Genomic DNA, 26,332 nt, shown 5'->3' with positions numbered 1-26,332 from the left:
AGTTTATTTAACATAAAATATAGTTGCATAAAATATGCAACTTTATTTATTTTTTGCTATGAAACTTTAGAATAGAATAGACAGGGGCTGCCATTTGCATCTTAAATTTTGAAGAATAGGTTGAGTTTCAATGGAAGCAGTTAGGACTACACCTATGGCATTACCTCCCATTGCTCCCACTCAAGTCCAGCCCTGGGACCAAGAACTTTCCCCAGATTTTCTGTTCTGCTTCCTTCCTTCCACCGATACCATCAGCAACTCCTGTGATAATTGCTGACCTGAAGCAGTGTATTGAGACTTAAGGGGCCTCTGGCACTTTTACGGGCTCAGGGTCTGAAGCAGTGATCAAAACTTGACAAGGCCTTTGTTCAGCTAACGGGTCAGGTCCTATGAGCATTCATGATGACATTGTGAAAAGGACCTGGGACTTTGGGAGGATGGCAGCAGAGATTTCCGCTTATGAGGGGTTTTAGAGTAGGAGACAACTGGGAGAAAAGGGAGTAGTTCTGATACCTGCAGAAGGTCTCTTGTCAAGACCCATATTTGTTCAAACCTACCTGGTTGGTGTCACGCACGTAAAGTGGGAGTTAACCATGTGACACCAGTTTTTCTAGTCCATTTAGCAGCTTAGTCATTGGGCTTTTTCTTCTTCCTCCTCCCACCAAGTTTATTCATAATGCCCTTTAGTTATTAACTCTCTCGTTGTGATTTTCTTCTTACTGTATTTGACATTCTCATAAATTCTGGTAAAGCCTGTGGGATTTTTGGGAGATAATTTGTTTCTGGTTTCATTTCCTTTAAAATGTAGGTTTTCTTCTTTGTCTGTTTTGGGTTTTCGATCAGTTGCTTTGTCTGCCTTCTATAGACCTAACAATGTAAATTTAATCTGCTAGGCTAGAGAGACCAGCAAGAAAGAAAGAGCCTAAACCTTGAATCTGAGACATCAGTTACTTTGATAAGAGGATTTAAAAAATTCCCTTTTAACCACAGAACTCCATTGGAAAGGTTTTGGAAAGAAATGAAGAAAACCATCAGAAATGAAGTCAGCAACTTCACGGCCTTCTGTTGACTAGAGCGGCGTTTTATTACTGCAGTGTTTTGGAACGACACTGTGCAGGATGTCTACTGAGGTCATCCATCAGGTTGAAGAGGCCCTTGATGAAGACGAGAAGAAAATGCTTCTTTTTTTGTGCCGGGACATTGCTGCAGATGTTGCTCCGCTTAACGTCAGGGACCTTTTGGATATTTTAAGCGAGAGAGGAATGCTGTCGGCCATGGGCTTGGCGGAGCTGCTCTACAGGGTGAGGCGGTTTGACCTGCTCAAGCGCATCTTCAAGATGGACAGAAAAGCCGTGGAGACCCACCTGCTCAGGCACCCTTGCCTTATTTCAGACTATAGGTAATTCATGAGCAATTCCCAAGGCTGGACCTGGTGGGAGGGAGTGAGGTGGTCTAGGCTTATGAACAATAGAAATGAGGCCAGTAAGGAAAAGCAGTGATGTTACCTTCTTTACCCATAGATTCACCTGCCTTATGATGTTACCTCATTCCTTTGAAGTCTTTGAACATTTTTGCTAAAAGTAATTGGGCAGAAGATCATAAAGAAAGTGGAAGGGCTGGGTAGCGTGTGCTTGTTTGCCTGATAGATAGAATGAGAGAGATGAGAATGACTAGGAGCTAGTAATTCTTGCCATCCTCTGAATGTGAGACCTGCCGTGGTCTTTCCTAGCTTATTTTCTGTGATGTCAGACTGGCAAATTCTGAGAAAGGAAATAACAAGTCTGACGGTGATCTTTCTGACCTTTGCAGAGCTCTGTGATCCCTCCTGAGTCCCCTTTGGTCTTTCCCATGCGAAGGAGGTTAGTGAGGTGGGCTGCCTTTCTGTGAGTTCGTATGAGGTCCTTGCCCCCAGAGGCTCGGTGGGCCAGGGATGCAGAATGAACATCCCATCGATTAGCCAGCTGTAGGCCCCCTTCAGTTCAGAGAGGAATGGTCCCTGGAGTCCCCTTTAGTTCAGACCGTCTTTGAGTTTTTCCTTCCTCCTGTTTACATACTACTCTCTTGGAGGTTCAGCGGAGCACAGAAGCCACAAGAAAGGCTGCATTTCTGGAGAAAGGATGATACCTTGTAACCTTAAATGAATGGCTCCTTTTTCTCCAAACCACCAGCCTTAAGTTATATCAGTGAGGCATTATTTGGAGAAGATGTACATTATCAAGAACTATAGTAAAGAGAGTTGGAAGCAGCATAGGCCTTGGAAAGTGTCTGAAACTTGAGGTCTAGAGGCCTATTTAAGTCCCAGAACAACCAGTTACAGGCCACATAGGCTGAGCCAGCCACTAACATTGGTTGGGGCTTCATTTTCCTACTTGTAAAGCTAAAAATAATGAAACCTGATTTCGGAAGTTTGTTGGTGAAGATCAATTGTAATAATTTAGTATGTGAAGTACTTCTAGAACTGTGGAGCCCTCTACAAATGCAGGGGTTCATTATTATTATTGTAGTTACTCTCGACCATCTGCCACCTCTTCAAGTATCATATAATGTCAGTAATGTTCTTAAAACTTTTTCAGAGGCACTGGGTTTCAGTGAATAAGTTAGGGCACTCTCCATTTCCTGTCTCTTTGCAATGGTGAGTAGAGACAGTTCCTCGGAGCCTGTGGGCAGAGAGGCTGGGCAGTGGGATTCTAGATTCATCAGTGCATCTGTTTAGTGGCCTTTCTTTTGGGTCAACATATGCCAAGTGTTTGGTAAGCGCTAGAGCAAAATGAACGAAGCATGTTCTGTCCTCAAGAATTTGAGAACCTCATTGAGAAAACAGCCTTCTAAGCAGTGATGACAGTGTCAAGGCAATAATGCCAACCACGGAGTGTCCTGGGAGCCCAGATACAGTGTGATGGTGGCTCCCATTGGAGCAGAGGTGACTGAATCAGGAGGAGCTTTCTAGACAAAGACATCTATGGTCACAGTCCCCAGGCTCTAGATGCCTTTTACTCTTCGAGTTCAAGAGTGGGCCAGGATATCACGGGTGTAACTTCGCTTTAGAAGCTTGCGACTCCAGGTATGGTCCCTGGGTCTGCAGCAGCATCAGCCCCTGGGAGTTCGTAAAACAGAGAAGACAAGACCACTTCGAGTTCTATTTCTGTCTTCCATCTTAGTCATATATGTTCTTCACCTACTTCATCGTAACATCTGGGGGAGTAGGGGATTCTTTAGGGAAGTTTTTATTCTCTGAGCTGTTTTTAGAGCAGTTAGTTGGAAAGAAAGGTACTGTTTCCTATTGAAAGTACGGGCAGGGTGAATTTTCTTTTTGAGTTCCTTTAAGATATCTTCCTGAGGTGGCCTAGGCTTTCTGTTTTATGGGGGTGCATATCAGATGGGGGCCTGAACTAGCCTTTTAACCGGTTGTTGGCATAGCGGAAGCATAGGCTCTTGGTGTTTTCACTAGGATGGTATCTGAATTTACTAAAAAAAACTTGTCTGGTTTACAGGGTGCTGATGACAGAGATTGGTGGTAATCTGGAAAAATCTGATCTGTCCTCATTATTTTTCCTCATGAGGGATTATATTGGTCGAAAAAAGTTAGCCAAGGATAAGGTGAGTGTTCTTTTTCTTGATTCATGTTCCCAAGAGCCTATCAGAAGGTGGGGGTACTCTCTAGGGTGTTGAGAGAGAGAAGTGGGCCCTTGAATAGGGAGGCCCAAGCTGGGGGTGAAGGTAGGAAGCGAGAAGAATAAGGTCTTTTCTTAACATTGATAGGAAGAGAATCGGTCTCTCCTTTGAGAGGAAATAGGGTGGCCCTGGGTGTATCTCTCATCCTTGTATTTTATCCTTATTTCTATAAAAGTCAGAGGCCTGATTTAGGCATCAGTTTCTCTCCCCCGTTTGGCAGACCATCTGGGAGGGTTAGGAAGTCCCATCTGCTCATGCTGAGTGCAAACAGGTGGGAAGTACGAGTCCACTCCCGTCTTGCCCTCCCACAGCATCTGTGTCCCCTCAGCTAGCTCGAGGCCAGTGTGAAGTCATTAGGCTCCATGTGGAGATGAGCTGGGGGAAGGTACTTGTGACTCACGTATTCAGGGAATGGCAAAAGTAGAGATTTGGTGTTGGAAGCTAGGTAGCAGTCAAGATCTCAGGGATGTGATTGCTGGAGTATTTAAATTCTGTCTGGCCCTATGTGATACTGCTGGCCTAAGGACAAGCCAGGAAAACCTCAGGTCACTAGATTATGACAATATGTTTTTGAAGGACTTGCCTTTGAGGACTATGGTAAGGGGTTGCCTGAGAATTTCCTCATGTTCTTTAATCACTGTAGTTTTGTTTCTGAAATCTAGGCAGGTAAGGTGACTGCATGACCCCACCATCAAATGCATTAAATGGGAAGGAAAATGAAAAAACAGAACTTCTCTGGTGTCCCCGGATCAGCTGATCTGCTGGTCATTTACATCAATGTTGTGAGGGTGATGATGTAAAAACATAAATTTATAGAGCCTCAGTAATCAAATGTTAAACAGAAGGGAAAGGAATGCCTGTTTCTGAAATACAGTTCTTTCATAATCTCTTCGGTCCAGGGCAAGTGACAGCAATATACCCTAACTTTTAAATTTTGCCCCCTCAGACCTCCTGAGTCAGAATGAGTTGGAATGTCCAGCATTGACTAAAATACTTTAGGAGCTTCAAAATTACATCATTGGGATTTTTCTAGTAGAGACTTGTCCCCAGCTATCTTCTCTCTTCCCTTTTTTAGGAAGGCCCTTAGAGTTTTTCGTTATAATATCAGCCGGAAATATCTTTCGGAAGAGAATGAACTCAGGAGGATTTTATTTTTAGGCCTGCCCTCTCGTGGTACTTCTTGATGTCATAAATGGCCCATGTGTCTATCCCCAACCTAGGGACGGGTTGTCCACCAAAAGACTTAACCACCTCTTTCTCAGTAAAATCCAGGAGTATAATTTGCTCTTGGCCTTGGAGGGACTATAAAACAGAGAGGTCTGGTTTAGGATCACTGAAGATCATGGAAGGGGCTCCTCTTGTCACATTTTCTTGCTGTTACAAATCACACAGCCTGAGATTTGCATTTAGGGCTTAAGAGCAGCCTTACTGACATTTGTTTTTTGTTGGTTGCTCTCTCAGAGTTTCCTAGATCTTGTGATCGAATTAGAGAAACTAAGTCTGATTGCTCCGGATCAATTGGATTTACTAGAAAAATGCCTGAAGAACATCCACCGAGTAGACCTGAAGACAAAAATCCAGAAATACAAGCAGTCGGGTAAGTAGAATTTTGGCCTCTCTGTGGCCTAAGGAAAGTACCCTATGCATCCGAGGTTTGGTTGGTAAAGATTCACTTGTCGGATGCGTGGAGGGAACAGAACCGAGTGTCGACAGCCCCCACTAGCCTGTGGCTAGAGATCACGTCCCTTTCTATCTTTCATATCCTACATCTGCTGACTTCGTCACCCTATACCCATGATCACAGAGTCTCAGCCCTCTGCAAAACGCTGCCGAGAAGTTCTTAACATTCCGGCCTTCAGGAAATAGTCTGCACCCCCATTTTCTGCACAGGCTGGCAGCATTGTGGACACATAGGGCTTTCGAGTGCATGTCGAACCCTGCTGTCTTGCTCCAGTGTTGGGCCTGACCTCCATCCAACTCCAGGTGGCATCCTGTCACTGGGATCCCCTAGCTGCCCTGTGTGTGTCCTGAGTTTCACCAAACCTCCTCACGGAAAAGGGTAACTTTGCTTCCTCCATAAGGGGGACCAGACTCACAGTGGCCTTCTTTCTCGTGCCACCCCTCCCCCATTGTCTTTTAGATTCAGCCTCAGCCTGGGCTCTGTTAGCAGTCCACTGCCACCATAGAGGCACAGCCTAGAGGGCATAGCTGAGACCCAGGGATCTACACCCCCCTCCCCACAGATGACCGATAAAAGATCGAGGGTCGGTGTAGCATTTTAGTCCTTTCTTAACGGCAGTGGGAGAATCATCTGATCCAATATTTTGAATTTAGTCAGGTAGTTAGATAGAGTTTAGGGTATTTTGAAAGATGGATGATTGACTGAACTGAGCGATTGTTGAATATTCATTTGACAAGAACTTAAATCCTAAGTCAATACCTCTCTTCTGCTTACAGCTCAAGGAGCTGGAACAAGTTATACAAATGCACTTCAGGCATCATTCCCAAATCTGAGTCTTAAGGATCCTTCATGTAACTTAAGGGTGAGTCTGGAGCAAATGTACAGAATTCCAGAAACAGTTGCAGGACTTTGATAAAAATATATATATTCTCACAGCGTGTACTTCATTTAATGTCTGAAAAAAATGTGATAGAAATGTGCATTTAAAAAAATATGTGTAGCTTCTTATGATTACAAAGCTAACTTGTGTTCATTGAGAGAATTTGGAAAATACAGAGAAAGTTCAAGATGTATTAAAAGAATTTTTGAAGTATGTTTTCTCTTACCCCAGTTCCTTTCCCCAGAGGCAGCTTTGTTAACCCTTGTCTTCTGTAAACATCCAGAGATAATCTATGCACATACCATATTTCACTTTTGTTTTTTTCTTTTTGTGCAAATGGTGGAACACTGTGCCCCTTGTCTGAGCTGGGAATTCTTGGAAATGTTTCCAAATGAATCATAGGGGCCCCGCCTCTATTCAGTCATTGTTTTTAATGGATGTATATAGTTCTACTTCCTGGATGTCTCACAACGTGTATCGTAGCCCTTTCTTGTGTGTGTATATTACAGATCATTTCCAATCTTTTGTTACTGCAATGATTGAAAATAAATATCCTTATATTTACCTCTCTGTGCATTTGCTTGTTATTGGGCTTATTTTAACAATTTCAGCAGAAGTGTTTTTGTTATTGGGCTATATTACTGAGTGAGTGATTCGTGACCATAAATGTCACATAGTCACTTCTGGTTGTTGTGTTATTATATGGTGCAAAGTATTATCATAATTGTTCTTGGTTAGTTTTTTATCTTGAGAAGTTAATCCTAGTATAATATCCTCATCCGCCTAGAAAGATATGTGGAATTTGTAGTTAGGCCTTAGGTCACAGTGCAATTTCATGGTTAGATTATAAAAGCTTTCATAAACGTGTGAGGAAAACATTAACTACCCCGGTAATAGAAATAGTTTCATGAAGAATGTGAGCTGTGCGAGATAACCTTGAGCAATAGAATTTCAGAGCTAAAATGGGTATTGAGGATTATACTGTCCAACCCCCTCATCAAACAAATAAGGACATTTAGGCCTAAAGTACATTAGGTGATTGCCCAGCTCTATGGGCCACGTCAATGTTCCTTCCTCTATACCATGGTATATTTAATAAACTACCACAGTCATGCCACAGCTTAAGTGTATCTGTCATTTTTTTTTAAAGAATCAAATACACTTCCGTTTGTCCTTCTGAATCTCTATGATACCAAGTCATGAAACAAAATTGATTCAGGATTCAGATCCAGATTTTCTGAGCTTTTTCTACTACTGTATATCTAATATAAATTATACTGTCACTATTGGTTAAAAGCTTGCCATATTTTTACTATCATCTTTCTATTTTGTTGATGAAAGTAATTATATTCACTGTGTAGCCTATTGGGAATCCACATGCTCTGTATTTAAATTTCTCCTTTAATTTGCTATATTGATCTATGACCCTGATTGTTAATTCGTTTAGTAAGCAGACACTGTGGCACATGGATTCAGCGAGGAGGTAAATACCTGGATGTTAACTCATACAAGAGTGCAAAGTGTTTTAAAAATTACAGTGACATTAAATGACACATGACACAACATATTATAGAATAAAAATGTTGTGTCACTCTGCAATACAATGCTTTTTAAATCTAGCTTTGATTTGATGTTATATTTCTTTAATAGCTATGTAAACGTGATTGCACATCCATGTAGGGTTCCAAATTCTATATAGTATTATCAGCCTCTGGCTAAGTCACGTATGATTAGTGATAAAAGCAACTTACATGTTTTTCTTTAGACACACAGACTTAGCTGCAGACACAGCTTAATGAATAGTGTACTTCTCTCTTTTGGCTAGGATAGCTTCAGAGGAGAACTGTCATTTGAAAGCTGAACCTATCAGATGGTTTGCAGTATGTGGTATATGTGCCTTACAAAGGACCTGTCATCTGAGAAGAGCAAGGGTCGGTTCAATCTTTCATTTTCTGATTAATTTCATTCTAGCCCACAGAATTGGTAGCTATTTATTATTTATTTATTTATTTATTTATTTATTTATTTATTTATTTATTTTGGTAGCTGATTTTTGAGAACCAACCCCACACGTGGCTTATGTGCAGCTAGGCACTGTAGAAACACAATAATAGAAAAACAGTAATATGCTAGCACATCAGAAAGTGCTTTGTGTACATTTAATCTTCACAAAAAATTTATAGGATGGCTACTATTATTATCCTCATTTTGAAGATAAACAAACATGGAGGTTAAATAACTTGCTCAAGCTTACACAGTTAGTGGCAGAATCAGGATTCATAGCCAGGTTTGTCTGGGCGAGAACTCCCCACTGTCTTTGTTTTTGAGTATTGTTGCCACAAAAATGATACCGTAGTTGCAGGTATACAACATAGTAATTGGACAAGCTTATACATGATGCTACGTTTACCACAGTATAGCTACAACCATCTGTCCCCGTACAAGCTAATGTCATTGATGATAGTCCTTATGCTGTGCCTTTTATTCCTGTGACTTGGAAGCCTTCAGAATTGGAAGCCTTCACGCATTTTGCTGACCTCCCATCCCCCTCCCCTCGGGCAACCATCAGTTTGTTCTGTGTATTTAATAGTCTGATTCTGCTTTTTGTTTGTTTATTCATTTTTTCAAGATGCCACATATGAGTGGTATTTGTCTTTCTCAGACTTATTTCACTTAGCATAATACTTTCTAGGTCCATCCATGTTGTCACAAATGGCACAGTATCATCCTTTTTTGTGGCTGTGTAATATTCCATTATATATAGAATATTCCGTATATGTAATACTCCTATTTACGATATATTATGTATATATACGTATATCATCCATATCTCTTCTTTACTGACAGACACTTAGGTTGCTTCTGTATCTTGGCTTTTGTAAATAATGCTACAATAAACATGGGGTACATATATCTTTTTGAATTAGTGTTTTGTATTCTTTGGAGAAATACCCAGGAGCGGAATTACTAGATTAAATAGTATTTCTATTTTTAACTTTTTGAGGAACCTCCTCCATACTGCTTTCCACAGTGGCCGAACAAATTTCCATTCCCACCAGTAGTGCCTAAGGGTTCCTTTTTCTCTACGTCCTCGCCAACACTTTAGAACTCTCATTCTTAATCATCGTACGTACATTGCCTCTGTGTTAAAGGACCAGGTAGAAGGTCAACCTGATGTTCCAACAGCTTGTTCTGACTTGGAGCAATTATAGCAACTCGACAATGCCGTGACATCTGACTTTATTGAGCTGTTTTAAAACATTCTAATAAGCTAATTTAGCATATTGCATGTTCATTGTATTTTCGCTTTTTAAAAAGAAAAGTTGCCTTGTGCTTTGGCTGTAGAATATGGGATTTATGCGGTTCGCTGCTCTGGCTATTCTTCTTTAGATTATTTAACTGTGAATGTGATACTTTTATTTTTTTCCTGGGTAAGAATTCTATTGAGATATTTAAAGAGGTGTGACATAAAGTGCCTCTGAAAAAAAACTAACAGGGTATGTGACTTATTCTTTATATTTGAAGCTCCAGAATGGGAGAAGTAAAGAACACAGACTCAATGTGGGACAACTTGACCTGCAAAGTAAGGCCAATTTTTCTTTATATTCGTTCTTTATAAATGCTTGATAACTCGAGTACAAATTGTTGCGTGTTTGGAGTTGGCCATTTTCTTTATCTACATATTCTGATTAAGCTTTCAAAATAAATAGCAGTTACATTCTTAAAATGTAGCCATTGGCATTTCTAATTGTTTATTGAATTAGCTTATTTGAATGTAAATACCTCCTCCATCAGCTTCATCACCTTGGCTATATTTGTAAGAGATGTGCTATTTATTCCTGAAGTGGAACTCTAGCCAGGCTATGTTAAACATTAATCTAGCCATGATAACGAACCATGCTAAACCAGATATCTGGCAGCAGGAAGAAGAAAGGTCACTAGGATATTGTTTTATAGCTCACTTTTAAAAAAGATTTCATTTATTTAATTTTCAGAGAGAGAGAGAGCACACAGCAGGGGGAGTGCCAGGCAGAGGGAGAAGACGACTCCCTGCTGAGCAGGGAGCCCAGTGTGGGGCTCGATGTGGGGCTCGATCCCATGACCCTGGGATCATGACCCTGGGATCATGACCTGAGCCGAAGGCAGATGCTTAACTGATTGAGCCACCCAGGCACCCCTATTTTATACCTCATTTAATAAATCTAGATACTCTACAGATGACATTCCCCTACTCCTAAAAAGAAAGAAAAAATACAATAAAAAACTAGTCATTTCGACCCATACGACTCTTTCTTAAAACATCAACACTTGATTTCATAACGTCATTTTTTTAAAAACTGTGCTTCTTTTGCTTCACTTCCTTGAAGTGAAGGCTGAGACTTGGTCTCACGCTGTATTGTAGCTGATTGTGCCTCAGAACCCCAGGAGGCAGGGATCAATAGGCAGGGGAAGAGGGCTCATTCTTACCCGAGGGGCTTGGAATTTGTCCCATGTGCGGTGGCAATCGCGAATGTTCCCAGTAGAGCAGTGGCCCGAAGGAAGCCTTCTTTGTGTGGCAGGCCCCTTGCCAAAATCTTCTGAGTCAGCCTCCATGCTGTCTGTCTGCATCTAGAAACTGAGAAGCATTTTGCCCAGATTCGCCAGATGGTACTGTTCATGCCTGTCATTCCCTACCTAGTATTTTGCTCTCCAGCAAAAGCTACCGAGAAGTGAATTTATTCCTGAAGTGACAACGTGTTTCTCAAAACACTGGTGAGGTGGTGAAATTAGCATTCTGAAAGCTGTTTAAAAGGAAAACAGGAGAACTGGTAGATTCGGATAGGAATGAAAACCAAATTGGTGTTCTTTCCATAGCTCCCTGATGGCAGGCTTCTCCTTAATTGTAATGATACTGGGTGTTATGTGCAAGTGACGATTTACTGAACTCTGCATCTGAAACTCATGATGTACTCTATGTTGGCTAATTGAATTTAAATTAAAAAAAAACAAACACAACGTAATGACACAGGTGAGATGGGTGAGGCTCCCAATACCCATAGTGATCCTTCAGAGAGCTAGGGACCTGCTTTTGCCTGGACCTGGTTTATTTGCTGGTAAAGAAAAAAGCTTTCATATTAATTTGGACTTCCAAAGCTTTTGATTGGATGATGATGATGATAATCACTACAATTTATTAAGCTCTTATTGAGTGCCTTAACCCAAGATAGGTATAGTACATAGATTATTTTCTGGGTTTTTTTATTCTGTTAATCCATGATTGCTTAAATACAAAATGAAAAAGAGAAATTTCCTTTTAATCCCAAGTATCAGATGACCACTGTTAACATTTGTATACCTCTAGACTCTTACTTTTAAGCATATATATGTATAAGCATATGCATACAAATACATATTTTTAAGTACCTGGGATTAATATTACCCATGTTATTCAATAATCCATTATCAGTTAATATATCCTGCATATCTTTTCATGTCGAATACATAAAGATCTTTCTTATCCTTTTTAACATGTATAGTATCCACTATATGTACCATGATTTATTTAGCCAGTTTCATGTTGGTGGATTTTTAAGTATTTTTCTAGTTTGAGGCCCGTTATAAACAATTATTCGGTAGATATTTTTGCATACTTGCTCTGTTATTTCCTTAGGATAAATTTCTGGAGCAGAATGTTGGTTTAAAAGGTAATGTCAGTTGTCCTTTAAAAAGACTGTTTCTTTTTTGTTTTTTTAAGATTTTATTTTTTTGAAGTCATCTCTACACCTGGTGTGGGGCTTGAATTTACAACCCCAAGATCGAAGAGTCACATGCTTTACTGACTGAGCCAGCTGGGTGCCCCTAAAAAGACTATTTTAACTTACACACTTGAAAGTACTCATTTCCCCCAAACCTTACAAATGCTGGCATTTTCTTTGCTTGTCTTCAGACATTCTCATTTTTGTAACAATCTTATAAGGTAGATGTTGGTATGCTCATCTTAGGCACCTAAAAACCAAACAAAGCAAAACACCCTGAGACTTTCGGAGGAACCTTCCCTAAGATCACAGCTCCTCAGTGATGGTGCTAGGGTTTGAGCCAGCCATTTATGGCTTCAAAACTGGTGGTTTCTCCACCTCTCTGAGCTAATAAAGTGATTTTTACCTAATGTTACTGGTTTTAGGTTCGTCTACATTTGCTAGGCTCACTGTCCTCTTATCTTGCCACTGCCATTTTATTTTATGACCTCTCAGTATCCCTGGACTAGGAAAACATGGCCATCTGTTGCACACGTGGCAGATACAAGGAAATGTTCCCTTTTCTGCAGTCTCTAAGGCTGTCCCCTCCAGGCATTGCCCATGGTTTCAGCACATGGAAGAAAGCTATCAATACAGTTGGGTGGTGAGGTTATTGGATTCTCCCTATCTGTTTAAAAATTCATCAAGTCACCTGGTCCTCACCTGGAGAAGGGCAAGGGAAAGCCTTTTTTCCCTTGCTATTTAAGCAATTTTTCTACCTACCCCCTGCATAGCATGGGGGCATGTATTTTCTTATCAGTTAGATTCTTCAGTGTGAGGTTGGAAGAGATAGTAAGGGGAAGAAAGTAAGGGAAGAGAACAGCTGAGAGATAAAGAAACCCAGACAGCCTGGGAGCGGGCTCAGTTCTCCTTCAGCTTTGTAAATGATTTCTCTCTCATCCGCCAGGAGAATCAGTGAAGGCGTCCATCCAGGAATCAGGAGCATTCCTACCGCGGGTACAGAACAATGATCTGATCTGGTATTGTACTGTATGCACAGTGTCTGTGGAGAGCACTGGCTGCTTTAAAAGATCTGTCCGTTAACAGTTCTCTGTGACAAGAATAGGACGCTGCCAGTGCCATTCTCCTGGGAGCTCTCCCAAGGGGGAACATTGGATAGAGCAAAGGGAAAATGTTGATGTGGATTGCATTCGTGAACTTTGGAGTGTGGGAAAATTCCAGAGTGGCAGTTCTCTTCTCAGCGGAGTGATTGCTGACTATATAAGTAAGCAGTGACACCGAACCTTGACTTGCTCTGGCTTCTTTTTTAAAGGCCAAAACCCTTCTCCATAAGGAGGCATTAGAAGGCCTCCTTTTGTACTGGTTTGGAAAGATACTACTTGTATAACCTCAGGTTACTGTGGAAACATGTGACCCATCCTTTCTCTCAGCTTTAAATTGTCTTCATCCTGCAGAGCTAAGTCATGTGTAAAGAGACTGATTTTCATTAAAATTAAATACCGAGACAGCTTGTCTTCAGCACATTACCTAAACAGAGAAAAAAATGTGAAATTAATGGGAAATGTCAGCTGTGGTGACTTCAGGCTGTGTCTATTGAATGACTCACCTGGCAACAGGACGTTTGAGGAAATCCAAAAGAAAAGATGATGTATGTGTGGTACCTTCTGGAAACAGAGCTGTGTCCGGAGTTTTTAACAATCCCTGCCTTCCTTTCCAGCACATACCAGAAGACAGCTACAGGATGCGGAGCAAGCCCCTAGGAATCTGCCTGATAATTGACTGCATTGGCAATGACACAGGTGGGTATGGACGCTGCAGATTAACGGATGCTCCGCAGTGAGGTCACGGCCCAGACAAGCTGTGTTCATCAGTGATCAGCACCAGCTGTTTTAATAAACTGCGGCGGCAGCCTGTGGCTTCCATAGCGGGCGGTGCTTTCTCATGTCACAGCCTAGTGTGGATTAGGCTGGAGTGAGCTTCGTTCCACGTGATCATTCAGTGACTTCATCATCTGAAGCCTTGGGGTTTTCCCCAGGATCCTCTGTACCTGGCTGGTGGCTGAAGGAAGTGCGCTGAGGATCTCACAAGGGATTTTAGGGACCAGTCCTAAAAGTGAGGGGCATCATTTCCACCCACATTCCATTGGTCGAACTCACTCGTGGGGCCCCACCTAACTGCCGTAGACAAGGAACTCAGCCTGGCTGTGTGCCAGGAAGAAAAGGGAAGGGGATTTGGGGAGCACATAGCATTGTCTCGGGCACAAAGGTGTGACTGGTTGAAAGTTGGGGAGCTTCAATCTTGCTTTTTCATGCGGGGTGCTGCGGCAGGGAGGTGTCCTGGGATCCAGAGTGGGGTTGAAAATGGAAGGCTTTCTGGCTTCGGTGTTATCAGATGTCCTATCATTTCCCATAGATAGACTGTGGAAGCTCTTCTGGGGAAAAATTAAAACTGTTATAAATGTGTGTTCGCTTAGAGGCAGCGTGTTCCTTAGTTCTGCCGTCCTGTCCTTGGGCTGGCGGCCTCGGTCTGTACTTTGTGTGTTACTCTTCTTTGGATCTGAACTGATTCTCTTGCTCAATTGTCGCTGGATGTCCTGTTCAGTCTGAATCAATCACTGGTGATGAGTGAGAGAGAATAAGAATCTTATTGTGAAAGAACATGGTTAATTATTTATCTCTTCCTCAGAAGGGTTGATCTTCCCATTTCCACAGTTTTCTTGCTTTTCAGAATTCTTGGAATGAGTCAGATCTGTCTTTTAGGCTCGCTTAAAATGTTACCATGGCGAGTTCCATGGGAAGAGAATCTAAGAGAAGGTCAAATTAGCAAATATTAGGTTGAATTTCCCAGGATTTCAGATATGATCTCATTTTTCTCATGTCCTATTTCTGGTTAGATGTGAGATGTGCTGACTCCTCAGCTATAGATAAGTGTCCTTTCTCTCTTAGCCATTAGTACCGATATAAGAATGAGAAAATATTTCCTCAATGAGTAACTTCCTGCTTTAAAAGAGAGTATTCGTCTTCCACTTTCTATTATAGTCAGTTTTGTTTCATTCATTGGCAGAAAGTTTCCAACTGCAGGATGTATATCTGTTGTGTGAAGAGAATCATAAAGCCATGACCTGCTGTGAATTTGTGACTAAAACCCGGGGTCTGTGTTTGCCTCTTGTGCGCTGGGATTGAATGTGTGTTTGTGTTTTCCTGCATTATAGGAGCATGGTCAGAGTTGGTCCTGGAATAGGACTGTGTGGGTTTGAATCATGGCTCTGCCATGTCCTAGCTTGTGACCTTGGAGTATTTTCCTAGCCCCTGTAAGCCTCAGTCTCCTTTTTTTTTTTCTTTTTAAAGATTTATTTGAGAGATAGAGTGTGCGTGCACACACACATTGGGGGAGGGGCAGAGGGAGCGAATCTTCAAGCAGACTCCCTCCTGAGCATGGAGGCTGACCTGTGGGCTCGATCCCACGACCCATGAGATCATTACCCATGAGATCAGGACTTGAGCGGAAATCAAGAGTGGGACACTTCACTGACAGCACCACCCAGCTGCCCCTCAGTTTCTCTTCTATAAATGGGTAGATAATAGGACCTACCTCTTGGGGAGGCTGGGAGATGTGAATGAGTTCACACTTGTGAAGGGCTTAGAGCCCATACATTACCATTTCTACATCAAACTGAATGGATGTTCACTCTAAGTGGAATAAAGACCATCAATAGCCTCTCATCGGTTCAGGAAAGGTTTTGCCACAGAATGAATCGGGGAAAAGAACAAAGTTTTCAGAGCTTTTGGGGTTTCTGAATTGTGGACGAGGAGTTGTGGATACATGATAGAGTACTTTGAGGCCACCTGAGGTACCCAAAAGCCTCTTTGACATGCAATAGGCAGGCTTATTATTGATACTGTTTTCTCCTAAGAAAAGCTAGTCCAGGGGCGCCTGGGTGGCACAATGGTTAAGCGTCTGCCTTCGGCTCAGGGCATGATCCCGGCGTTGTGGGATCGAGCGCCACGTCAGGCTCCTCCGCTGTGAGCCTGCTTCTTCCTCTCCCACTCCCCCTGCTTGTGTTCCCTCTCTCGCTGGCTGTCTCTATCTCTGTCGAATAAATAAATAAAATCTTTAAAAAAAAAAAAAAAAGAAAAGAAAAGCTAGTCCAGAAGGAATTATAGTAACCATTTGTACTTAAAAGGAAGGTATATTAAAAGTAGTTTAATTTTGAGTGAATGTAGGTTGTCCATTCAAACCCCTTAATTGGTCTATGGAAACAAACGAAAAGTCAGACTTAGACAAAGCTGACTCTGCCACCCGCTTCCTAAGTCACTCATTCCTCTGTCCTTGTTCACGATCATCTCCCCTACTTGGGGGGCCTTCCCTTTCTTCTGTTTGGTCAAGTCCCTGCTTAAATTATGCCTTTACCACAATCTCATCTCCAGGTGTCTCAGCACAGATGGTCCCTCCTCCGACCGTTTATTTTACCTAAAATCCCACTGTACTGTGTGACATGTCAGTCATTATTTGTGCGTATTTATAAGCTCCCCAACTAGACAGTAGGCTCCTTGAAGGGCAGGTACTTCGTCTGTATTTCCCAACATGAAATATAGTGTTTCTGCAACATAGGAAGAGGAACTTTTTAAAACATGAGTTTTGGGGTCAAGCGAATTTGAGAAATGATGAATAGTTTGTTCCTCCTTTGGAGATTTGCATTGGTCTTAAAGACTGAGCAGTTCTCCCATAAAGAAACTTATTTAAGTCTTAACGTTGCATTTCACATTTATGTTTGACATCAGAACTCCCCTTCTCACTAAGAATATCCTGCCCAACTTGTGTTCCATTTGTATACCTATTTTTTTTTTAAGATTTTATTTTTTTATTTGACAGAGAGTGAGAGAGCACAAGCAGGGGGAGCAGCCCGTGGAGGGAGAGGGTGAATCAGGCTTCCTGCTGAGCAGGGAGCCCAACCCAGGGTCCAGGACCCTGGGATCATGACCTGACCCAAAGGCAGAAGCTTAACCAACTGAGCCACCCAGGTGCCCCTTTGTATGCTTTATTGTAATTAGAACTGGGCTCATTCAAGGTGCTCATTAAGTAGTGGTAAATAGACTAATGAAGCACTCCCTCTTTCTTAGTTATTCTATACATTTATTTAATGGACTTCTTTTTATAGATTGTGTCAAGATTAATGCAGACTCATTTTATTTTGTTTTATGATTTTATTTTTAAGTAATCTCCACACCCCAGGTGGGCCTTGAACTCTTGATCACATGCTCTACTGACTAAGCCAACCAGGCACAGGAATGTGAACTCATTTTAGATGAAAACAAATTCTAAATGAATGGCTTCACGACTTTTTACTGTATTTAGTTTTTTGGATATCATCTCAGTTGCCCCAAAGCTGTGGGTGGTGCTGACCCTAGTCCTTGTCCTAACTGCAAAGCCACATAAAAACTCATCATTTTGGGAAGTTGAGGTTTATAGAAGTAGGGCTGGGTCAGGAGTGGGGTTTCCAGGGCGGGCGGAAGGAGAAGTGTGACTTCTGCAGTTGTTGAGGTTTTATTTTCCAAACTCAGCATCCAAGTTTTTCTTCCCCTATTTGAGGGAAATGGCAAGGCAGCTCCTGTGATAAATGTGACACAATCTGACTGCCCCCAGCCCATTTTAATGCAGGCTAGAGAGACTTCCCTGTGGAGTCCCTTCTAAGGAGAAGCTTCCATGAGAGAGATGTGCTGCAGGCTCCTTTCTTTTCTTTTTCAAAAAGATTTTATTTATTTGTCAGAGAGAGAGCGAGAGAGCATCAGCAGGGGGAGGGGCAGAGGCAGAGGGACAAGCAGACTCCCCACTGAGCAGGGAGCCCGGATGCAGGGCTCAATCCCAGGAACCTGGGATCATGACCTGAGCCGAAGGCAGACGCTTAACCGCTTAACCAACTGAGCCGCCCAGGCATCCCTGCCTTTATTTTCTTTAAAATTAATATCTTACATTTGAGTAAGCACTCATAGTTTGCTAAGTGTCTTTACAGACATCTCACCGGATCCTCACAGGCACCTTTTGAAGAACATGGTATAGGCATTAGTATTAATCACATTAATTACAGATGAATAAACTAAGACAGTTAATTTGTTCAAACCCACCCCATCATTACTCCCTTGATCTTATAAATCAGACCGGGCTATATCCATGCTCTTGTTGGCCCAAGAAAGTTGTAAATGCCAGCTAGCATCAGTCCTCCCTCTCTGATAGAGGAAAGATGTGACATTATGGGAAATCTCGACTACAGTGACTTCAGGCTGTGTCTACTGGGGTGACAGTGCAGCCAGAGGGATATTTAACGGAGGCTCCATCTTGGTCTGAGGCCCCTCCAGATTTGCTGTTCTTACTGGCTTTTGGGGACCTGTCATGTTTTTGGCTTTACCTCCCCTTTATTCTTGTTCTATTAGGTAAGCACTTCCTGCCCCAGACGTCGGATTCCCATCCCCTTCCTAGCCCCTCTGTTGGCGTAAGTTAGTTTTCCCAGGTCCAGGCAAGGTTCAGACCCAGTGGATAGGTAGAGGAGCCAGGATTTAAACTTAGATCTTGTGATTCCAAGACTGGTTCCTCTTTTGCTGGTCCCATGCAGCTGCCTGCTCACTGCTGTGTGACAGTCTCCACTCTAGCCAGAACCCACAGGGAAGCCAGAAAAAAACAAAGAGATGGAAGGCACGGGACAGCCCTTGTTCTGTCCCTGACCCCTGCACACCAGCATGGAAAGACAGACTATGGCTTTGTTTCGAGGATTTCGATAAGGGAGGAAAAATCTTATCAGTGCAGGGAGGGTTTTGAGGGAAGTGAGTCAGTCTGAGAGAAGTAAACAATAGCTTTGAGTCTGGTGTTTCCCTGTTTGCCTCTGCCCCCTGGAGGAAAGAATACGCCATGACATATGAGTCTTCAAAGGAAGACGGGAATAAAACACTAGTGATGGAACTGGGGTCCTTGTCTGGATGCTCTTTGTCCAGTCCTGTGTTCCAACCTGAGCGCAGTACCGGGTATGGAAGGCTTTCCTACGCCTGCTGAGGTGAAGTCCAGGGGGCTGTGCTGGTGGGCTTTTTCTACCACCGTGAGATCCTGTGGGGACAAGTGAGCTGTTATTAGGTTCTCCAGCAACCCGTGTATCATGTCCTTCATGTCCCTCATAATATTTATCATGGGGTTTTAAGGAGATTGGCACCTTCTTTATATCTCTCCGTTATTACATGATATATAATTCTTTTTTTTTTCACCCTTACCTGTGGGCCAGATGAAAAGTAGGTAGCCTAACTACATCCTTAAGTAATGGTAATTATCATTCCCTTATCCTGATTTACCTGTTGAATTATTAATCTAATAATGTGTGCAAATCACTCCAAAATTTAGTGGCTTAAAACAACAATATTAATTTATATCTCTCACAGTTTCTATGGAGCAGGAATTTAGGAATAGCTTAGCTGGGCTCTTCTGGCCCAGAGTGTCTTGGCAGATTGTGGTCAGATTTTAGCTGGGGTCATCCAAAGGCTTGACTGGGATTGAAGGGTCCTCTCAGGTGGCTCACTCATGTGGCTGTGCAGTTGGTGCACGTTCTTCACGCGAGCTTCTCCGCAGGACTGCTTGAGTGTTCTCGTGACATGGTAGCTGGCTCCCCCCAGAGGGAGCTGTTCAAAAGAGAGAAAGAGCCAGGTAGAGACTGTATCCTTTTTATGATCTAGCTTCGAAAGTCACATCGTATCCCTTTTGCCATGTTCATTACAAATAAGTTACCAAGCATGGTCCACATTCAAGGGGCAGAGAATTACCCTTTTTAAGGAACGAGCGTCAGAGAATTTGTGGACATATTTATAACTGCCATATCTGGTAGATGTGGGGTCACAAATAATCCCAGCTCTCCTGAGTGGGAAGTTCTGCTAGACCCGATGTGAACATATCCAGGTACTGCCCAGGGGCTCAGTGAATTAACTCAGAACACTCAGGAGAGCTCTTATTTGTCCAGTGGCTGGTTTTTCCAGCTTTTTGTTTACCCAAGTTTGTGTACCTTTTTCTGTCTTTCTCTTCCTATTTCCTGTTGAGAAGCCAGAAGAGAAATTGCAATAGCTGACTTTGACTTTTATAGTTTATTAGTGGTTGGTGAAGTTTTCAGGGCAAGAAGGCTCAAACTATTGGCTGAAGCTATGAGTCTTTGAATTATTTGTGACTATTCAGACCTCACGTTGTTTCCATTTAATGTAGAGAGTTGACAATTTGTGGCAAACAGTTACATGGTAATTTCAGGGGAGTTATTTACCTCTCCTTTCTGTGATGCCTGCACTGGTATGAGATGGGGCCCTTGTGTTCCTTGGTAGAAGTTGTATCTGTTCTAATTACTAGTGTGTTGTTTGATTTGGGGTGGAAGCAGTGGTAGACTTCTGGAAGACCATACCCCGGGGGATGAAGAGTCATGAGACATGGAGAGAAATCCAGAAAAGTTGGCTAAGAGTTTGGATAACAATCTGAATTCAGAGATGCCTGTTTAGCTTAGGGAAGAATAGTTTCTAATTCTACAAATGAATTAGGAAGTGGAGGCATGCCTCAGACAAGGAACAGAAACTTAATGGGTGGCTCAAAGGGATGTGAAATTTTTAATGAGGAAGAGAAAGATGTCTGTCTCTGCTATTAGAAAGATATAACAAAGCAGGAGGCTGTATTTACTCAGGAGACTGTATTTACTTCTCTAATGAAGGCAAACTGAGCAGATGGGAAAGAAATGGACTGGGTAGACTATAGAAATTTCTAAAAGATGGAAACGAGATTTTTTAAAAGAGGGAATAGGGCCCCAGGAGCTTTATTTGTATTACCTCATTTAATCCTCACAGCACGTTCACAGGGTGGGTATCATCACTTCCATTTAAAGCTGGGGAGACCCACTTCTTTGAGGTCATGCAGCCCACAGGTGTAGTAAGGTCATTGCTAGAAGGCAGGCTTGTCTGGCATAAAGTCGGCCTTTTCCTCTGCCTTCCACTGTTCTGCAGGCAAAGTCAATCCAGGATTCCTGGAAACGCGGAGAAGAATCTTGGGGGCACTGCAGGGAGTCTTAGCTAAGGGCTCCCACTGCTCAGTCAGAGGTAACACTGGGAAGCAGGCCGTGAGAGGAACTGGAGAGTCTGGAAATGGTCACGACTTCAATGTGGGGCCTCTGTATCAGCCCACAGCCTGTGGGGATGAGGGAACTCGTGACCCGGGCCATCCTCTCTGCAGCCATTTGGATCTACGCTCTGCAAACGCATCCATCTCCTACATTCTTGTGTGTTAGTTTAAGAAAGAGCCTTTTGAAAAATCCCCAACTTTGTTTTGGTTGAAGAGAAGAAGTTTTGTTCCCTCTTTGGTTGCCTTGGACTAGAAGTGGACTCAGTCCATGCCTGTGGCCAGATGTGCCTGAGGTCGCCTCAGGCAGGGACAGATGGTAACCGAGAACCTGGGACATGAATGTCGTGTGTTTCACGTTGATTCCTTCCAACCCGGTGCTCAGGTCCTTCAAAACCTCAAAAGATGCAGGGACAAAAGCAGAAATGGATAAGTAATGGAGATCAGACTATGCTTAGAATTGCTAGCCGGTGTCTCTTAAGGTTTTCTCACGCTAGTGTTGTTTTCTGTGTGTGTTTGTTTATTTTATCCAGCGTTTCTTCGGGACACCTTTACTTCCCTGGGCTATGAAGTCCAGTATTTCTTGTATCTGAGTGTGGACAGTATAATCCAGATACTTCGCCAAGTTGCCTGCATGCCCCAACACCAAGACTACGACAGCTTTGTGTGTGTCCTGGTGAGCCGAGGTGGCTCCCAGAGTGTGTTTGGCGTGGATCAGACACACTCAGGGTTCCCTTTGGATCAGATCAGGAGGATGTTCATGGGAGACGCATGCCCTTCTCTCTTAGGGAAGCCAAAGCTCTTTTTTATTCAGAACTATGTGGCATCAGAGAGCCCACTGGACAACAGCAGCTTGCTGGAGGTGGACGGGCCAGAGCTCAACAACTTGGAATCCAAAGCCAAGCAGCCTGGGCCATGTACCATCCACCGAGAAGCTGACTTCCTCTGGAGCCTGTGCAAGGCGGACGTGTCCCTGTTGGAACGGTCTTCCAGCTGTCCGTCGTTGTACCTGCAGTGCCTTTCCCAGAAACTGGGGAAAGAAAGGTGAGCCACCTGGGTAGGCTGTGGCCCATCCCTGGACCACTTGTCTCTTCTCTTGCTACCAAGATGGAGATGACCACTGTGCCACGCTGGATGCTCTTCTCTTCAGGGAGAAGAGGATTTTTTATTCCCTGTTGGGGTTGCCTTAGGAGGAGGACATTTCATTAGGGCTTTGTGCTTCAGGAGGTCACTTGATAGTCAGCTTGTAGTTTGGATGTTGTTCAACAAAATAAAGACATTTTTAATTATCTTTTTTTTAATGACAAAAGCAGTACATCCTCCTTATTAAAAATAAAACCCATGAAATATAAATGCCAAAGCAGAATATAACAAGCAGTTACAGGCCTACTTATTAGATCAGTCTCTGTGAGCCACATCTTGGCGTATTGCCTTCCAGATCTTTGTTGGATACCTGCACAATCATATCTGAATGTTTTTAAAACCAAAGTGGAATCATCATCTACTCTTACTTTATAACCTGCCTTTCGTTGGTGTAACAGTGTATCATTTTACAGCGCCATTTTAATGTCTGCGGAGCAGTCCAGAATATGTCTGTGGCGTACTTCACTTGACCCATTTTCAGTCATTGGAAGGTGTCTTGCTTTCATAAAAGGAAAGCGTTCAGTATCTTTGGAGCTCAGTATTTGTGCTTATCCGTACTGTTATCTCGAGGAAAATTCCCAGAAGAATGGCTGTGTCAAACGACATGCATTTTTAAAGGCATGGATACAACTTACCAGATTGTCCTCTAGGACAGTTACACGCGCTGTGCACGGGAGCGCTTGTGTCCCTGAATTCTGCCCGACACCGCGTGTTCTTTGTTTCCCTGTCTCGACAGTTTGGTGGGTGGAAAATGGTACCTGACTCCCCACATCGGCAAGTCTTTGTTCTACAGACATTTCTGATGTTTATTGGCAAGAATACTTTTCAAAGGGAAAACCAAACCTTGGTGATCTGGTTTTCATTTAAGAAGGTTATTTCCATGTAAGATTAGCAGTCTTTTTCAGTTGTCCCCTCATAACAATTTAGAATGACATTTCGGAGCCATGTGTGAAATGTATTCTGTGGTAGCTCTGGGGACCCCAGGAATATATCACATGGCCTGTGACACCCCCTCCCGACCCCCTCAGTAGTGGCTCAGCAGCGAGGAGTGGGCTGTAGTAGAAATGACTCAGCTTTCCATGGGCCAGCAGTGTTCTTGGCATGCCTCCTGCATTTGCATAGCTGATCCAGGTGCATTATCATCCCGCTGGCGTGTCTCCAGGATAAGACTCAGTTGCCCCTTGGGTGAGGGGACTGTGGTTATTGGGCCGGGGTGCTGCAAGCTGGTTTGGATCACTCAGTAAGCAGCTTGTAGAGCGTTTAAAAAGGAACAGTTTCAATGCACTGTCACATCTGCTGGCTCATTTCACCCTAATGACAATCTGTCTCCTCTCTGATATTTGCATGGCATTAATTTTTGCCTTTCTCTTTCCCTCCAGAAGACGCCCACTCCTGGAACTCCACATTGAACTCAACAGCAGTGTGTATGATTGGAACAGCAGAGTGTCTGCTAAGGAGAGGTACTACGTCTGGCTGCAGCACACTCTGAGAAAGAAACTTATCCTCTCTTGCAAATGAACAGCCAAAAGCCTTTCCTGGCCCTGCCGTCTCCACCACTAGCCAGAAGTAGTTTTCAAGTGAGTGTATGTGTCATGTGGGTAAGGTGAGGTCCCAGTATGTGCCGAAGTGAGCTTCTGTGAGGAATGTTGTCAGGAAGGTGTGTTTGAACTAAAGCCTCTGGGTCGAAGGCTTTGGCCTCTGTTGCTGAAAGCTTGTCAAGCCAGTGTTAGGAAGGAAATGGCTGTGAAACTTGAAAAACCGAGTACTGGTTGAGTTGGGTGCCTCAGGATTATGTTGCTTTCCTTTGTGCAATCAAGTAAACCGGAGCCATGGAGATAGGGTTGTAGTCACAGTCTGTTAGCTGTGGGTATCCGTGCTCCAACAGAAAAGTAAAAAAAACCACAACACAACAAAACAAGGAAACATAACACACACTTATAATCTTACCTACCACGAACCACCACAGTTAACGAGCAATTCTTTTTCTGTACCTAAGAAAAAATGCCTGAATGTGAAGACAGGGTGGCTGTCATCCTCTGTTCAGGCTACTATGACAAAGTACCAGAGATGGGAGGACTTAGGGAAACACCTACTTCTCCCAGTTCTAGACACTGGGAAGTCCAAGATCAAGGAGCTGGCAGGTCTGATGTCTGAGGAGGACCCGCTTCGGGGTCTGCTGATGGCCATCTTCTCGCTGTGCCCTCTCATGGCAGAGGGCAGAGAGAGGAACCAAGCTGTCTTGTTATAGCTCCACGTTCATGACCTGATTACCCCAAATGCTCTGCCTCCTAATATCATCGCATTGAGAGTTAGGGTTTCAAACTATGAATTTGGTGAGGGGCACGAACATTCAGTGCATCGCCGTGGCTTTGTGATTTGAGATTGCTAGTCTGTCTAGGACTCAAGTGCTATCTTACAGCTAATCATGTAACCTTTCTTTCTAAGATTTGATGAGATGACCTAAAGCAGATCATTATTTAAAATATTTAAAGTTTTTTAAAAAAATTATTTATTTTTATATGTTTTGACTTGATGTTAAATAGTGTGTATCTCTATGTGCTAATGCAGTAAAATATTTCAAATCTTATAATAGCCCCAAATTGAAAATTTGCCAAGTGTTCAGTAATAAGGGTATGGTTATGATGATATGTTCAGTGGTTGGTGTTTTATGTGACCATTAAAATTATGTTTATAAATAATAAGAGCTTACATTGAGCTCTTATTAGCTCATTACAAAATTACATGGATTGTCTCATTTAATCCCCCCCAAAAACAGCTCTGCGAGGTGGTATTATTGTTCTCATTATTTTTCTTCCATTTTATAGATAAGGAAAATGAGTGATGTTAAGTAGCTTACCCATGGTCACCCCATACTAGGGTATAAACTCAAGCCTTAAAGAGAGCCACTTTGGGGCCCAAATCCTTAACCAGTTCATAATATGGCCTTGACAGGACATCATAATGAGAAAAATGCTCATATTTTTGTGTTACCTGGAAAGGAGTACAAAATAGTATGTTTATTGGAGCTATGCTTAAAATAAAACAAAAAAACTCCTCTCATAGGAAAACGAAAGACCAGAAAGAAGTGATTACAATGTGGCATATGGATGACAGAACTATGGCTGATATTTTCTCCTTCTGTTTTCCAAATTCTCATCTATATTTGTCTACATGTTTGAGAATATTGGCTTCTGCCCTAAAGCCTAGGTAATTCCTTTTAACTTTCAAGTAGTTGGTTCCTCATCACTAACAAAACTACCCTTCTCTTCTTATTTTTGTCCTCACTTCTCTCTAGTCCCTCTTTTCCAGAAGCAGGACCCCTGGTCTCAGGGCTGTTTTTCTGAGCTGCTGGTTAGGATGACTGATTAATCAACCCTTGGTTGACCCTCATCCCTACCCCTGTTCTATCCTATCTGCTGTTCTCTCCCATTCCCCAATTCCTTCAACCTTTTCCCATGAATAGGCCATCGTAGGCGTCACTTGAAACCTTCTTATCTCTGAAGTGTTTGATATCAGAATCTCTTTTTGCCCTCTGAGATTTTAGGAGCAAGTTTTCAGGATTAAGGTTGTTATTTATGCTGCCAAGAGGTCAGAATTTGAGGTCAGCCTTGTCATTTTGACTGTGTTCATATCCCACTTGCTGATCCCACAGACTCATTTTCTTCTTCCCTAGTAATAGAAAACTGATTTGTAACTGGGCACAAATCTTCACAGAATGTAGTCTACATACAATGGAATATTACTTAGCCATCAAAAACAATGAAATCTTGCCATTTGCAACAACGTGGATGGAACTAGAAGGTATTCTGCTAAGTGAAATAAGTCAGTCAGAGAAAGATAAATACCATATGATTTCACTCCTGTATGGAATTTAAGAAACAAAACAGATGAACATAGGGGAAGGGAAGGAAAAATAAGATGAAAACAGAGAGGGAGACAAACCATAAAAGACACTGAACTCTAGGAAAAAAACTGAGGATTGCTGGAGGGGAGGTGGGTGAGGGGATGGGATAATTGGGTGATAGGCATTAAGGGGGGCACGTGATGTAATGAGGACTAGGTGTTACATATGACTGAAGAATCACTAAATTCTACTTCTGATAA

General features: G+C 42.6%; 1 protein-coding gene across 13 annotated transcripts in view; it reads left to right on the top strand.

The window, feature by feature from the left end:
* Positions 1–24,969, top strand: part of CFLAR (CASP8 and FADD like apoptosis regulator) — a 41,063-nt gene extending 16,094 nt beyond the window's left edge. For 9 of the 13 annotated variants that reach the window (XM_008687350.2, XM_040641978.1, XM_040641981.1 and 6 more), the window contains 9 exons: positions 991–1,399; positions 3,492–3,597; positions 5,134–5,269; positions 6,130–6,215; positions 9,759–9,816; positions 12,915–12,964; positions 13,686–13,767; positions 21,619–22,129; positions 23,608–24,143. In XM_008687350.2, coding sequence (XP_008685572.1) covers positions 1,119–1,399; positions 3,492–3,597; positions 5,134–5,269; positions 6,130–6,215; positions 9,759–9,816; positions 12,915–12,964; positions 13,686–13,767; positions 21,619–22,129; positions 23,608–23,746 — 1,449 coding nt within the window. In that variant the 5' untranslated portion in view covers positions 991–1,118 and the 3' untranslated portion in view covers positions 23,747–24,143. Of the gene's footprint in view, positions 1–893; positions 1,400–3,491; positions 3,598–5,133; positions 5,270–6,129; positions 6,216–8,139; positions 8,165–9,758; positions 9,817–12,914; positions 12,988–13,685; positions 13,768–21,618; positions 22,130–23,607 lie in introns of those variants that run through there. The other 4 variants (XM_040642021.1, XM_040642028.1, XM_008687349.2 and 1 more) reach the window with 4 other exon arrangements.
* Positions 24,970–26,332: the final 1,363 nt, after the last annotated feature.

Source organism: Ursus maritimus, unplaced genomic scaffold (genome assembly GCF_017311325.1).
Source record: "Ursus maritimus isolate PB19 unplaced genomic scaffold, ASM1731132v1 scaffold_1, whole genome shotgun sequence".
In the NCBI taxonomy this organism is placed as follows: Eukaryota; Metazoa; Chordata; class Mammalia; order Carnivora; family Ursidae; genus Ursus; species Ursus maritimus.
Note: the sequence above shows the minus strand (reverse complement) of the source record. Positions and strands in the feature narration are given on the sequence as shown.